Below are 14098 nucleotides of genomic sequence, written 5' to 3' on the forward strand. Positions count from 1 at the left end.
CAAACTTTGTGCTCGACTGGAGAGTCATCTCCGCTTGACCGAGCTGCTGTGTGGGTTTAAAGAGCCACTAAACGTGTGGAAACTGGGTCTTCTGGCCAGTGGATTCCTCCCGCTTCCCTGGCCACTGGTCTACTCAGTATGCAAACCCGCGTTGCAGATCTCCAATTATTGCTATACGACTTTTTTGGCGTAATCATTCTACTCGGCACTATGGTAATGGGGTTCTCTTTCTTATCACTATTGTATGCACGATCCAAGTACTTGCAGGTAAAGGCAAAGGATAATGCCCTATTTCGTAAACAGATTTACCCTTTCATCAAATCTGTTGGTCTAATTTTCTGTTTCTTAACTTGGGGATTGATGTTGGTGAGCTTTCTGGTTGGAATGACGAAAAGCGTTAGGCTTAGTCTCCTAATATTAGGATACGGAGCTATCATTGTTGTGTCGACAATACTTGCCGGAATAGGTGCTTGGCTTAGGCGGAAACCCCTACAAGATTAAACAAAGGAGGAATGAAAAAAACGAGTGCTGATTGATGAGAACAGATTTTGGATAGAGTTTATGGAGCACTTGCATTCTTAATGAGTTGGCTTGGGTAAGGCGTATACCAGTCGCGCGCACGGGAATACGAGTCAGCGAGAAGTCCCGCAGTGCAACGGGCGAACACCATGGTAAACTATATACATAACAATAAACTCAAACACTAATTTCTCCACAAATTGTAAGATGTAACACAATATTTTTCATTCAAGGACTAGCCACTGAAGTAGTAAGCGAGCCACTCTCAACGTAAACACCGCTAAAGTACCAGTCCTCAGCGCCACTGCCATCGTTACCCTGGCGGGGCAGACGAAGAACACCAAGATGCCAATCAGCACCGTTGGAAGATGTGCTAGTGGAGAAAGGTCCTGCAGTCTTGACGAGCGTGTTGTTGCCGGTCGAATGCCAGAAGCTGACTTGCTTGGAAGAAAAGTTGATCTCGTATACGACGTTATGCCATTCGTCGGCCTTGAGCTCAGTCTTCCACTTACTCTGTCCGCTGACCATCCACTGCCTGTGATAGGAATTAGCAAATTTTCGGATGTGTTGTGTGAACTTTTTGCTTACAGGTTGGTGTTGCTTGTGCCGGATTCTCCGCTGATCCAGCCGTACTTGAGCTCGGTGAAGTGGCTCTCGAAGAAGCAGATTTGGTGCTCGTTGGTCGCACTTGGGACGTTGGTGGAAGACCTCTTGATGGAGTAGTGGTAGTAGACTGTTCCTTGGTTGATAGCAGCCTTGGTCTGGGGAATCAGCTCTGTCCTCCACATGTCGCTGTTCCACTTGGCTGTGCTGTCGATGGTGATCCTGGCACCTTGCTTGCTGCCGGTATCTCCGGGGTTCTTGTAATTTGGCGACAGATTGACGTATTTGGAGGTGGCACCTGATCCGTGGATGTAGTATTGGTAGTCTAGGAAATACCGTCAGGTTCAAAATTCCCTAGTGCAATGAAAACGCGGGCTTACTGCCAACTTGATTTGCCCACGACCACTTGTCCAAGTCTGCGCTTGAAGTCATGTCATTGAAGCGACCGTCCCACAGGATAGTACCTAGATCATGTTAGCGATACTCAAACTGCTCGATGTGAGTAAACAAACCCGCGGAGACGGCGCTGATGAGCGCACCGATAATAGTAGTCTGTCCAAACATCTTGGTGGTAAAGAAGATACAGGTATCTGTGGAGCAAAAGCTTGTTGCTTGCGATTGAAATAGCAGACATTTACTAGGCTATATAAAGGCCGTTCTCAAGCCACACTCTAAAGACATCGAGCCGAGAATCCAGGCGAAGCACCGATCCATGTTCGGAGCTCTGCACATCAATATCCAGGAAACAACTACGGGGTGTCCTCGTTCTCGTGTACCTACTAAATACGTGCAACGTGACCATTCTCCTCAATTAATATATATGTAGCCGGTGGCATTTCCGGTGGTGATGTGCGACTAGTGGCGGCCGCACGGTCCGGGGTACTTTGCATTTCCCTCGCAACTCAAAATACCAAAGCGACGACCCGGAATTCGTTGCGGGGATAACGGCACATGGCTCAATACCGGCGATCTAATTACACCATAGAAATGGGGGAAAGCGTGTGTGTATAGACGAATTGATGTTGATGACATGCTGGTGAAGCCCTGGAGATTAAACTACATTAAAGCGGCGCTTACCTCTTCGGGATTAGATCACGAAGCTTGATGAATGAGCTTTGGGAACGCACATTACGAGTTTTCGCGATCTCGGATACGAAAGCAGTAGAATTGAATGTCTGGCTGGGCAATTTTGGTTTTAATAGTAGTGACATACAGTAGGGAAAGAAATGCAGTGCGCGACCACCGAATCTGCACTGGCACCACTGTAATCTTACACTTTGCCAACGCCAAACTATCGTGGTGCCAGAGCTCATCAAGAGACCAAGACTTTCGCTAACCCAATCTAATGGAATCACCAAGAGCAATTGCCAGATAAAGCTGCAGGCCGGAGATTTTATTACTGAAAGTTTCCAATAACTCCAGTTGAGCATCAAAGTGGGTTCTACATCCCTCAACTGACAGCAGCAGGGTTTGCTCAAGATAGCCGTTCACTACTCCGCTATTCTCTCCCTTACATCTGAAAATGAGGATGAGTGGCGCGAAGCTCACCTCCCCATGACCAGCTCGTTGATAGACATGGTTCGACTCGCGAATGTCTGTAAGATGCTCCCGCACATCAAGGTCGAGTACGGCCTCTCGACTGCCTACCAGTACACTATTATCTATCTCAACATGGGCGGAAATGGGCTGGCTAAAGCCTTTTTGTTAGCAGCCGCGTATTCAGATCTGCTACAAGGTGAGCCCATACACCATCTCTGGTCGCCTGTAAAGCCAACGCGAGAAGGGATCGAGTAATTCAGTGGTATTCATTCGCTGGTATCAAAGTTGTTAAAGGAATGGAGGAAGAAAGAACCCGACGTGATAAACTGCTGGTGACTAGATGCGGCCAAGACTCAGGACGCCATACCTCACTAAGTACCAGTGCTTTATAATTGGATGGACAAGGGCATGTAAAGGGGATTCGGGCGATGTGATAATTGGAGAAGTGAGAAGGTATATGTCAGATCTAGCTCGTTTAGTATTATATCGATAGGGTACGGGGCACAACAAAGATGAATATCAATGATTGCTACCTAGGTAGTCTACGTATCACGCTCAAGTAATCTTGCTTTAGAAGTATCAGAAGCCTTACAGCAACAATGTGATGAAAACGTCGTTCAATAGTTGAGACATGTGATTCGAGTGGCCTGATCGACATCAGTGTTGTGAGCCTGAAGGCTTTGGTCTTGTTGACTGGATGAAACCGTAGATCTTTCTGGCTGGTGTATTGTTCTCGAATAATAAATCTCTTGCATGCTTGGTGTTGAGCACAAAGATAAAGAAACGCAGAGTGCACGCCGGATGCGTCATGTTTCTTTGGTCCATTGTGGTGTGCGACGATGCTTTGGGTCAACGTGGCGTTCGGTGCTATTATAACTTGAAAGAGATTAAAGCGGGTCCGCCGGTGATTGTTGCCTTGGTGACATCACAAACAAGCGACACAGACTTCCCAACTTCACCTCCCAATCATTCGAGCCAGCCCAGAAGTGTCACACGCCTTGCAACAACACCATCGCTGTCGCCAAACCTATACACGACAAAATTAGATCGACACGGCGATAACATCACGGTTCCGACGACATGGCTGATGCGCGCGGAGAATACTGGTACTACGAGGACGGTGTTGATCCGAACAAGATCACAGTTCCAGAACTACGGAGCATTCTACTTCGGCATGGAGTAACCTATCCATCCTCAGCAAAGAAGGCATTTCTGGTCGGTCTCTTTATAGATGCTGTTCTGCCTCAAAAATCAAAAGTACAAAGGATGCTGGCACAAACCAAGCGATCGACGCGGGGTATCGTGGACGTCCCCTCCAGTTCAGCCAGCACTGCGGATACCGACGAAACCGAAGACGAAACCCTCGTGGCTCCTACACCAGCGACGAGACGGATATCGCGGAGAACAACGCGTGGCGGGACGGAGGACGTAGATGTGCCTGCACCACGCGCCAAGACGCCCTCTCGCGCGGTACCCGCCAAACATAGTAGAGCTCTCGAGCCCGACGTGGACGAACGGCCTGCAGCTAGACGCACGCGCAAGAGCGTCACGCCTGCCGTAAAAGAGCCTTCGCCCGACCCAGTGGCGTGGCATCGCAATGACGCGGCTAGTCCCTTTACCCAGGAGAATGTATTCCAGACGGGAGCCTCTTCGCCCGCAGTACCAGATACTACCGCACGTGACCGGCGTAGGCGGACAACAGGCTACGGACGCGAGAGGCGCAGGAGCGACGCCCACCGCCGGCAGACATACCAGCCCAGCAGCCAGCAGCTAGACGAGGGTATTAGCGTACCTACGCGTCGGACATTCGACGTGGCAGACCCGCGTGTGAAGCAGGAGGAGGACGAGGAGGAAGATATTGTAGATGCAGGCGAAGAATTCACCCCAGAAGAACAGCTGGACCTAGTGCGCGAGCGCGCAAAGTCAGGAGAAGTGGATATCCTCCCTCCCCGCAGACGGCGGCAGAAAGCCAAGGCTACTGGCAGGATCAAGGCAGGGGCTGGGACCATTCTTCTTACTGCGGTTACAGTCTTTGCTGGTGTCTGGCGGCAAGAAAAAATCGACGTTGGATTCTGTGGCGTTGGGCGCGATGCTACAGCACTAGCTGGCGTAGACATTCCAAGCTGGGCTGGCCAAATACTCCCGCACTGCGAGCCGTGTCCGCCACATGCGCAATGCTACCGAGGACTAAAGATAAAGTGTGACCCTGATTTCATCGAGAAGGATCATCCACTATCGCTCGGTGGCCTGGTCCCTCTCCCACCGACATGCGAGCCTGATAGCGAAAAGACGCGCAAAGTCAATGGTATAGCCAACAAAGCAGTGGAGGTACTACGGAAACGCAAAGCCCAGTACGAGTGTGGTGAGCCAGACGCGCAAGGGAATCTAGTAGAAAGCCCAGAAGTGAGCGAAAAAGACCTGAAACAAGACATGGCTTCTCGGAAAAGCAAGAGCCTGACGGATCAGGAGTTCAGTGAGCTCTGGGACAGAGCCTTTCCCGAGGTACTTATGCGGGAGGAAGTTGTCGAAACTACCAATGGGTGAGTGTTCTCCTTTCCAATCCATTACGCGATATATCTGACGTGGAATTGTACTAATCAGTCACTCTTCCTTGGACACAGAACAACCAGTGGACGGCGACTCGCATCAACCTCTCTCGCCAAGCTCTCCCTCGTCTGCAGTACCCGAAGATACCTCCGACAGTCTTTTGAACGACATCTTCTCAAAATTATAGGTGCATTTTTATTTGCTTTCCTTAGTTTGTATGGCAAATACTCATACACCCACAACAAATCCATGGAAGCTCGCGCGGCGCAGCTTGCAGCCGATGCGTATGACAGGCTTCAAGATCAAGCTGCACTGAGCTTTTTGGAGCCTGGCGCAGAAAAGGGTATCAGCATGACACAGCTACGTGATGACGTCCTACGCACCGAGTTCAACGCCTCCCGACGACAGAGGTTATGGACAAGGGTTCAGGCGAAGGTCGAACGAAACAGTAATATCCGTGCAGGTGTCCGTACAACAGCCACCGGGGATGTTGCTCGCATGTGGGAATGGATAGGTCCCGTGAAACGACTGGAAGATGGCAGGCGCGAGAGTGGCCGCTTTAGTCTTGGTACAGGCAGCAGCCCTCCTTCTGGAAATAGGGTTGCAAAAGAAGTGAAGAAGTGGGAAGAGGGACGCCCGATTTATTAGCTTTCACGATTTGCAGGTATCTTCTGCTGTATGGACTAGCTTCATGAATGGCGAGCATCATTGGGTGTAACGAGCGGGTGGGGATTTGAAGTTTTAATACCTTGCATGATACCATGATGACTATTTTATCTTATTCTATGCAAATGCCTCTGACCGAGCCACTTCGACTCGACTGCTGGAATACATTACTGTGATCATAACGTCTTGGCGGTGGCTAGTGGGTGGCGCATGAGTATCGGCTTACTAACCTAGCCGAAGCCCACACAACGCTAGCAATATCGGCCCAGCGACCAAACAACTCCAGCAACACCGCCAACCTTTCGCTCCTACTAACCACAGAGCAAATACCGTCAAAATGGTGAGTAAATTATTTGTTGCAACCTTTTCTGCGAAAGATGCGACACCTGCGACACGAGAGAGCGAATCTACGGCTGTCCGATGACGATGACGAACACCCGACCCGACGACTCTACACCCGACAGCGCTTTACACAGACGATGAGCTTAGAAGGGGTACATATTCTGTGTAGGGGGTATCCCAAAAACGTCTTGCATTATACGACAATTATAAGGTGATATCGGGGGTGTCTTTGAGCTGGAAAGAGACGATGACCGGCAAAGCACGAAATGTCGCGCTCATCAATACCGCGCTACATCACGAACAACCTCGTCCACATCTGCCTACAATCGCCTAGAAACAGCCGGAATCCTCGTCAGTCGGGTGTCTCGTTCGATCGCCTCGCCCCATAATTGAAGCCTTCGCTTTAGTCCGACACATTAATATCGCTCGCTGGTGTCGCAACTGTTAAGCGTCATGAAGGAATGGAAATACTACCAGGATATTGATACTGACTAATCTCAGGTCAACGTTCCCAAGACCCGCCGAACCTACTGCAAGGGCAAGGACTGCAAGAAGCACACCCAGCACAAGGTCACCCGTTAGTGGTCCGCTTTCGCTTTCCTCTACTGGTATACTGAGACTTTGCAGAATACAAGGCAGGAAAGGCCTCGCTTTTCGCCCAGGGAAAGCGTCGTTATGATCGCAAGCAGTCCGGTTACGGAGGTCAGACCAAGCCCGTCTTCCACAAGGTACGATTGCCCGCATCCAGCCTACGGAATATATACTAACAAACGTATAGAGGGCGAAGACCACCAAGAAGGTCGTGCTCCGCTTAGAGTGCACCGCATGCAAGACAAAGGCTCAGGTAAACTTCATCGCCTTTATTCTACTGCAAAATGCTAATCCGCATACAGCTCGCCCTCAAGCGATGCAAGCACTTCGAGCTTGGTGGTGACAAGAAGACCAAGGGTGCTGCTCTCGTCTTCTAAGCGTGCACCTTCTTTCTATCTCTTTTGCTGGGCTCTCGGCGTAGTCTTCGGGCGGATGGAATGGACGGCTCTTCCTTCGAATCAAGCAATGCATCAACCATGAGCGCGACACGAATGAAGACGTGTGAGGCGGAAGATTTGGCGACACAAGGTCACCAGCCACGAATTTACGGACTGTAACCTACATATGCATCAAATGGAGCTCGATTGAAGGGACCGCAAAACAAAATTCTTATTTCAAATTAGTGATACCATCAATCTGTTCCACGTGAAATTGTCCAGATACAGCAGGTACAACCGACGCGGCTCCCGAGGTCGGTGTTAGACGGAGTCATCTGCGAGAGTAACGGCGACCCCTCCACCCCCACTAACGTGTCGCGTCCTCGGTATATCAACGAAGCCCAGCGCTACTTCTTCAATGTAAGTTTATACGATTATTCATCCCGAGCTCTACACGATGGCTGAAAACAAAAAGACTGTTCTCATCGTTGGTGGCGGCGCAGTCGGTGCAATTGCAGCAGTCAATCTCGAGGTTGGTGGACTTGCAACAGTTACTGTCGTACTACGGTCCAACTATAATGTCGTCAAAGATGAAGGTTACACGATCAAGAGTTGCGACCATGGCAACCTGAATGGTTGGAGACCTAGTGTTGGTATGTTGGACCCTATCGACCGTCTTCCCAGTCCCGCAAGAGTTGGATAAGTTAACATGATCAAGTTCGCAACACTGTTCCCAACCTCATCGAAGAAAACCTTGAACCATACGACTACGTCGTCTTGTGCACCAAGAATGTTCCCGATGTTTCGCCAACAGCAGTCGATCTTATCACACCAGCACTGCCCAAGAACAGCAACAAAACTACTCTTCTTCTCTTACAAAACGGATTGAACATTGAAAAGCCTTTCTTGCGCCCGCATCCCACCATCCCGATCCTCTCTGGTATCTCGATGATTGGTAGCGAGGAATCTTTGCCTGGCCACATCGTACAAGATGAAGCGGATAGGCTGCTCGTCGGTGCCTTCCCTACATCAAACATCAATCCCGCTGTACCAGAACGAAGAGCAGAGGAGTTTGTTGAAATTTATAGTAAAGGTGGGAAGACCAACTGCCAGTATTCACCAAACGTTCTACATGATCGCTGGAAGAAGCTCGTGTTCAATGCCTGTCTGAACCCGATTTGTGCCATTACAGGTCTGGATGATGGACGCCTACGACTCGCTGACGGAGCGTTGGACGGCTTGGTCAGGCCTGCGATGCGAGAGATTGTCGCAGCAGCAAAAGCAGTTTGTGGTGTGGAGCTCACGGAGGGTGTGGTCGAAGAGACGATCCATGTTGACCCCTTGGAGAGCTACTTGAAGCCGAGTATGCAGCAAGATCTAGAGAAGGTACGTTTGCTTGACAGTGTCGCTGATCTACGACTGACGATTTCAGGGCAACTTTATCGAGTTCGAAAACCTGTTGGGTGAGCCTTTGAAAGAGGGCAAGAATGCTGGTGTTCCAATGCCGACCCTCGAGGTATTGTATCAGCTCTCTAAGGCTATACAATGGCGGACTAAGGAGGCGAGAGGGCTTGTTACTGTGCCGATGGCGAAGTCGTGATACTCATCAAATACATACTGCTGAGCTTACTACCACTAACAGCAGCTTGGTCAATTGTAGAAGTAGACTGCATCCTCATTCCGTAGTACTAAAAGTTGTACATGTTTACAACGCTGCTGGTCCATTCTCTGCTGTCGCGTCCCCATGACTATATAAAGATTTGCTCACATTAACATAATGTCTTTCCCCGCGTCATAAGTCCATTAATATTGCATGTACAATCCTAGCGGCATCGAGTGGGCGTGTGTTCTGATATGAGGTCTACAGTATATGTCCTTGGATAAGCCACACAGCAGTCGAATAGAAGTCAAATAAGACAATGCCGAGTCTCGCTCGTATCGCGATCACAACGCGGCCCACATCGCTATTTGTTCGGAGAGAGCGAGATGTTCAGGAAGCATGACCATCCGAAGCAGCGTTGTAGGGGTCGTGATTGGGCGGTCATGGGTTCGTCTAGTAACAGTGGAGGGGAGTTCCTGATGGCAAAGCGGGTCAACACGCTGCCGCTGCAGGGGCTGATGATCTATCACCGAAGAAAACCGGTAGGATACGGGAGGATTTGGGCATCGAGGGGCGTGCGAAGCTGGGATGAACCAAGTTTTGATGCGCACCGAGCTGTTGCTGACCAGGGCCATGGTGGCGGTGCAGCCGTTCGGCTTAGGTCATGCTTGGCGAATGACGAATGACGCTGCTGTGAACCAGCTGGTGGGTGCCGCAAAGCTACCAGAGTCAGGAATCTTCTTAAACTAATCCACGTGAACGTTTGCTAGCTGCTATCTTTCTTGTGACTCTTTCCCGCGTCGCATGCTTCTATTCCAGAAGCCTACCCAATATAACCATCTTTGAGCGCTTCAAAGCGCATGCGCCTAGGGCTTGGAATCCACTCAGCCACGATTCGCTCAGCTACTTGGTATCACGGCAACCTTGGAAGTTCACTGAAAGCCACGCATCTGGGCAGTCAGACAACCTCAGCCGACGAAGAATCAGACTCACCGACTCTTCAAGTGTGCTTTTAATCACATATACGCATCCAACACTCGCTCGCACACGCATCGCAAAGGCAGCACCCAACCTTGGCCCTGCGAATACCCTGCTCTCCCACAACCAGCGCGCAAACTACCTCGGATATGGCGTTAAACGGAGTGCGCCGGAAAGACACAACAAAGGGTCCGCCGTTGCGCATTCTTTCATTAGGTACGTCGGCGACATCACGGCTTCGATACGACAGGTGCTAACGCGCGTGACAGATGGCGGAGGCGTGCGGGGATATTCCATGCTCATCATTCTACAAGAATTGATGCACCGAACTTTTGTCGAGACAGAAGGCCGAGCCCCAAAACGAAACGAAGTACCAAAACCATGCGAACATTTCGACCTCATAGTAGGCACTGGCACTGGCGGTCTGATCGCCATAATGCTGGGCCGCCTAAGGATGGACGTCGAAACGTGCAAAGACGTCTACGTCCGCATGACAAGAAGAGTGTTTGAGACAGACAAGACATTTGCTGGCATACCATATCGGTCAACACTGTTCAAGGCTTCGAAACTGGAGGAGGCTATCATGCAATGTGTACGGGAACACACCATCTACGATGACGAGGGTAACGACAATCACGATGGACGTGACGCACCACCCATGACCCCCGGAAGTGCCATATCTGGCCGTATGCAAAGGAGCGCTAGTAATGCCAGCAACTACAGCCAGATTGGTATGACGCCCGTGAGCATGCGGATAGCTGCCATGAAATGGGGGAACCCCCATGCTCTGCTCTACGACAACCGTGAGGAGCGCACCAAAACGTGAGTGAAGTGTCTAATCTTCGTCTAACAGAGAACTGACTATGTGCAGTGCCGTAACAGCCGTCTACAAAGGCACGAGAAAGTCTGGCGGTGGCCAGATCCTCCTACGCTCTTACGACTCACGCAAAGAGCCCCCCATCGAACCCAACGCGACAATATGGCAAGCCGGCCGAGCTACTTCCGCAACTGCGTTGGCTTTTAAGCCCATCCAGATTGGCCAGTCCGTTTTTCTTGATGAAGGCTCTGGAAAGTACAACCCAGCCCCAATGGCTCTTGACGAAGCCGTCTGTAATGAATGGCCCGGGCGTGACGTTGGTGTTTTCGTAAGCATCGGTACCGGAAAACGACCAGAGGGCACAAATGCTCAACAGCACTTGTGGTGGGAGAGCTTCATTGCAGGTGGCATGGGCGATTTTGCCGAGGCGAGGAGGAAACTCATCCTAAAGATCGAAGACTGCGAAAGAACACACAAGGAGATGAAGGATCACCTCGCGAAACGGCATGTGAATCCGGAAAACTACTACCGCCTGAATGTAAATGTTGGTGTTGGTGAATTCGGAATGAACGAGTGGAACGCCTTGGCAGAAATCAGCACCAACACCCGCATGTATTTGGCAGAGAAGACTGTACAGGGCATGACCCTGGACGCTGCAGCAAAAATAGCGAGGATACACTTCGCCAAAGTGCGATGGGAGCGCGCTGCGAAGGGAGAGTCACCATACTCAGCCGGTGCTCAGGCGCCAAACAAGCCTCTTCCAGGCGTTCCCGATCCAGCGCCCATGGCAGTGGAACTACCCGCCGAAGAACTTGCACCAGAGTATTACACAAACATACATCCCGCCTTCCGGCCCCCGCCAGACGACCGCCGACCGTCCGATAGCGACAAGTACCTAGTAGTAACCTCAGAAGAGTATCCTCACTCCGCAAGCACAGACGGCTGGACTGACCTCCTACCCCGACATTCCGGCGAGCTTATCTCCCCTGGCCGTCGCTCAGACGAGCAATTCTCAGCCGGAAGACCGATATCCATGCTCAGCTCTGCAACTAGCTGGGACGACCGGTTATCAAACGCACCACCCAGACCTCCAAAGACTCCCCTACAAGATGATCTTAGGCCACGACCTTTGTCACCCCTTGGTCGCTTATCGCCGCCTGCTGGATCGGCGTTTTCTAGACCGCCGCCTGGAGCGCCATTGCCATACCCGGATACTGATGGCCCGCCGCCGATTGTTAATAAAGCTACGAAACCGGATTATACTCGTTGATGATGCGGAAAGTAGGGTATGGAAGTTGTATATATTTGCTTCGGCAAGGATTTTTGCGTTCGAAGAGGTGGCTGGATGTCGTTGATGAACCTCACTTTTTCTTATGAAGATTGATAATAACGACTTGTTGAACACACGGCTGATTCAAGGAAATTGGACGGCTTGATGAGATAGTTTAGATACCCATTCAATGTTTTTATTACTGATTCTGTCGAGTCTGCATCGCATTTGTTCTCAATCTCCCCTCGTTTCCAAAAGAACTAACTCCCATTTCCATGCTCCACAGAGCTGTGCAGTGCTGTGCAGTGCAGTGCTGTGCAGTGCAGTGTCGTCTTGTGTTGGCTCAGCTTCGCTCACACGCACATACATCCGCATCGTACGTATCAATCATGCTGAGCAACCAATACTGACAGACCTCACTCCTCCTCATCAGCAACAACAACCTCCTTCTCCTCACTCTTCTTCTTCTTCCGCCCCCTTTTCGTAGGCGTACCGTCTCTTTCGCCAGCAGCATCACCCTTGCTCTTCCGCTTACACGGTGTAATAGGCTTCTTAACCTTGGTCTTGGTCTCATTTCCGTCTCCGTCTTCGCCCTCGGCTTCGTCTTCACCGCGTAGAGCGGCGAGGTCGGCTTTCAGCGTTCCCTTGAGTCGGTCGACCATGATGCGGCATGCGCCAACGGATTTTCCAGCGGGGCGGGGGGCGGTCTGGTTGGGCGTTAGTGGTGGTGTGGGGAGGGAGGGTAGAGGGAGAAGGGAGGAGGGGAGATGGAGATGGGAGGGTACGTACCAAGAAGTCAAGTTTCACATTCGAGTGTTCGACGAAGGAGAAGTAGTATGCAAGCTTTGGTTGTAGAGTTAGTACATGTTTATTGTGAAGGAGGGGTTAGTGGGGGTGAGACGTACGCGCTGGCGATCGGTCCATCCTTTACCGTTGGGGGTGGTGGAGGCTTTTTCGGTGTCTGACATTGTGGGTTGTGGTGTTGGTGTTGTTGGTGATGGGAGCTGGAAGCTAGATGTTGAAAAGTGTGTTTGTGGGGTTGGTGCGAGTAAGAAAAGGTTTGTCGCTGGGGGAGAAGAAGAAGAGATAGTGGGAAGGTGGGGTGAGAGGGTTCTTATGAAGGTAGCTGTGGACTAAGATGGGGGTGTGAGTGGTGAGAGTGTGTCTTGTGGCGCGTGCAAATTACACCAGGTGAAAGTGAGTGCGATGATACTTGTAATTTTAGTCATAAAGTTCGGTTGTACCAGGGTGCAATGGAAGTGAGTAAGTAGATTTTTGCACGTGGGGTCAAGAGGAGCATGATGGACAGAAGTAAGATGATGGACAAGAGTATGATTCTGATGTTTTCCTGATTCGCACGTCTTTCAAGAACTATGCTTCAAGATACCCTTTTGAGCATCTTGCCAAAGTTCGCCGATCATGCTGAGCAACTATGCTAAGCAAACTCTGAAGTAGATCGCTAAAGCCCCATGCGTTCGTACGAAATCGCCAAACTATGAAAGATGGAGCCGGAGTAGCAGTAGACCAAGGAGTTAGATTTCCTCCTCATCTTCGTCATCGTTCTTAGGCTCATGCTTGACACCAGCTTCCTTCCTCTCGTCATCGGCATCGGCGGCAGCATCCTCCTCGACAACGGCTTCGGACTTGTTCTTGTTCTTGCGGCCGCGCTTGGAAGGAGTAGTGGGAGACTCAGCGTCTGCATCGGCAGCCTTGGCCTTGCGCTTGCGTGGAGTACTAGTAGGAATAGCCTTCTTTGGCGTGCGCTCCTCGATGGGCCTGCCTTCGTACAACGCCTCCAGCTCATTCTTGAGAGTCGACTTCAGGCGCTCCATCATGCGCTGGCACGCGACGACGGTGCGACCTTCAGGACGTGGAGTAGCCTGGAGCCGACTATCAGTGGGAGGAACGTCATTTGGGTAGACACAGTGGCGACTTACGTTGTAGTCGAACTTGACGTTGGACTTCTCGATCAGAGCGAAGAGGTAGGTCAGCTGATGGGAGGTTAGAGAGTAGGAGGAAAGCTTGACGAAGTGAGTACGTACGCGCTCCTTGTCAGTCCAAGCTGCTTGTGAAGACATTCTTTTCTATGTCTTGTTGATGTTGCTGGTGTGTTCTGTAGATGGGGCTTGAGGTTGGGTGCTGTGATGGTGGTAAGCTAGCAAGTGGAGGTATGGTGGAGGAAGGTAAGAGGGTAAGAGGTTGAGGTATTCCAGACTTATATGGTGGGGCTATGTGTGATGCCACTAGTT

General features: G+C 50.8%; 7 protein-coding genes across 7 annotated transcripts; 4 read left to right on the forward strand and 3 right to left on the reverse strand.

Annotated features, from left to right (window-relative positions):
• Positions 1–747: 747 nt before the first annotated feature.
• Positions 748–1686, reverse strand: PtrM4_023630 (uncharacterized protein; the record flags this gene model as incomplete). Its single annotated transcript, XM_001932133.1, has 4 exons — positions 748–1054; positions 1108–1447; positions 1503–1586; positions 1635–1686. 4 exons carry the CDS (start codon positions 1684–1686, stop codon positions 748–750), a joined length of 783 nt encoding a protein of 260 aa, XP_001932168.1.
• A 1632-nt stretch (positions 1687–3318) lies between these two features.
• On the reverse strand, positions 3319–3486 carry PtrM4_023640 (uncharacterized protein; the record flags this gene model as incomplete). The annotated part of the gene is made up of 1 exon (XM_066103582.1): positions 3319–3486. One exon carries the CDS (start codon positions 3484–3486, stop codon positions 3319–3321), a length of 168 nt encoding a protein of 55 aa, XP_065965784.1.
• Positions 3487–5091: 1605 nt separating this feature from the next.
• PtrM4_023650 (uncharacterized protein) lies at positions 5092–5205 on the forward strand (the record flags this gene model as incomplete). Its single annotated transcript, XM_066103583.1, has 1 exon — positions 5092–5205. One exon carries the CDS (start codon positions 5092–5094, stop codon positions 5203–5205), a length of 114 nt encoding a protein of 37 aa, XP_065965785.1.
• A 252-nt stretch (positions 5206–5457) lies between these two features.
• On the forward strand, positions 5458–7184 carry PtrM4_023660 (60S ribosomal protein eL42; the record flags this gene model as incomplete). The annotated part of the gene is made up of 6 exons (XM_001932136.2): positions 5458–5828; positions 6115–6214; positions 6718–6793; positions 6844–6944; positions 6995–7060; positions 7110–7184. 6 exons carry the CDS (start codon positions 5458–5460, stop codon positions 7182–7184), a joined length of 789 nt encoding a protein of 262 aa, XP_001932171.2.
• A 457-nt stretch (positions 7185–7641) lies between these two features.
• On the forward strand, positions 7642–8784 carry PtrM4_023670 (ApbA, Ketopantoate reductase; the record flags this gene model as incomplete). Its single annotated transcript, XM_001932137.2, has 3 exons — positions 7642–7837; positions 7903–8570; positions 8617–8784. The coding sequence occupies 3 exons, from the start codon at positions 7642–7644 to the stop codon at positions 8782–8784; spliced, it is 1032 nt and encodes a 343-aa protein (XP_001932172.2).
• A 1273-nt stretch (positions 8785–10057) lies between these two features.
• Positions 10058–11849, forward strand: PtrM4_023680 (Patatin; the record flags this gene model as incomplete). Its single annotated transcript, XM_001932138.2, has 2 exons — positions 10058–10584; positions 10634–11849. 2 exons carry the CDS (start codon positions 10058–10060, stop codon positions 11847–11849), a joined length of 1743 nt encoding a protein of 580 aa, XP_001932173.2.
• Positions 11850–13381: 1532 nt separating this feature from the next.
• Positions 13382–13927, reverse strand: PtrM4_023690 (HMG17 domain containing protein; the record flags this gene model as incomplete). The annotated part of the gene is made up of 3 exons (XM_001932140.1): positions 13382–13729; positions 13787–13840; positions 13892–13927. The coding sequence occupies 3 exons, from the start codon at positions 13925–13927 to the stop codon at positions 13382–13384; spliced, it is 438 nt and encodes a 145-aa protein (XP_001932175.1).
• Positions 13928–14098: the final 171 nt, after the last annotated feature.

This window comes from Pyrenophora tritici-repentis, chromosome 1 (genome assembly GCF_003171515.1).
Source record: "Pyrenophora tritici-repentis strain M4 chromosome 1, whole genome shotgun sequence".
Classification (NCBI taxonomy): domain Eukaryota; kingdom Fungi; phylum Ascomycota; class Dothideomycetes; order Pleosporales; family Pleosporaceae; genus Pyrenophora; species Pyrenophora tritici-repentis.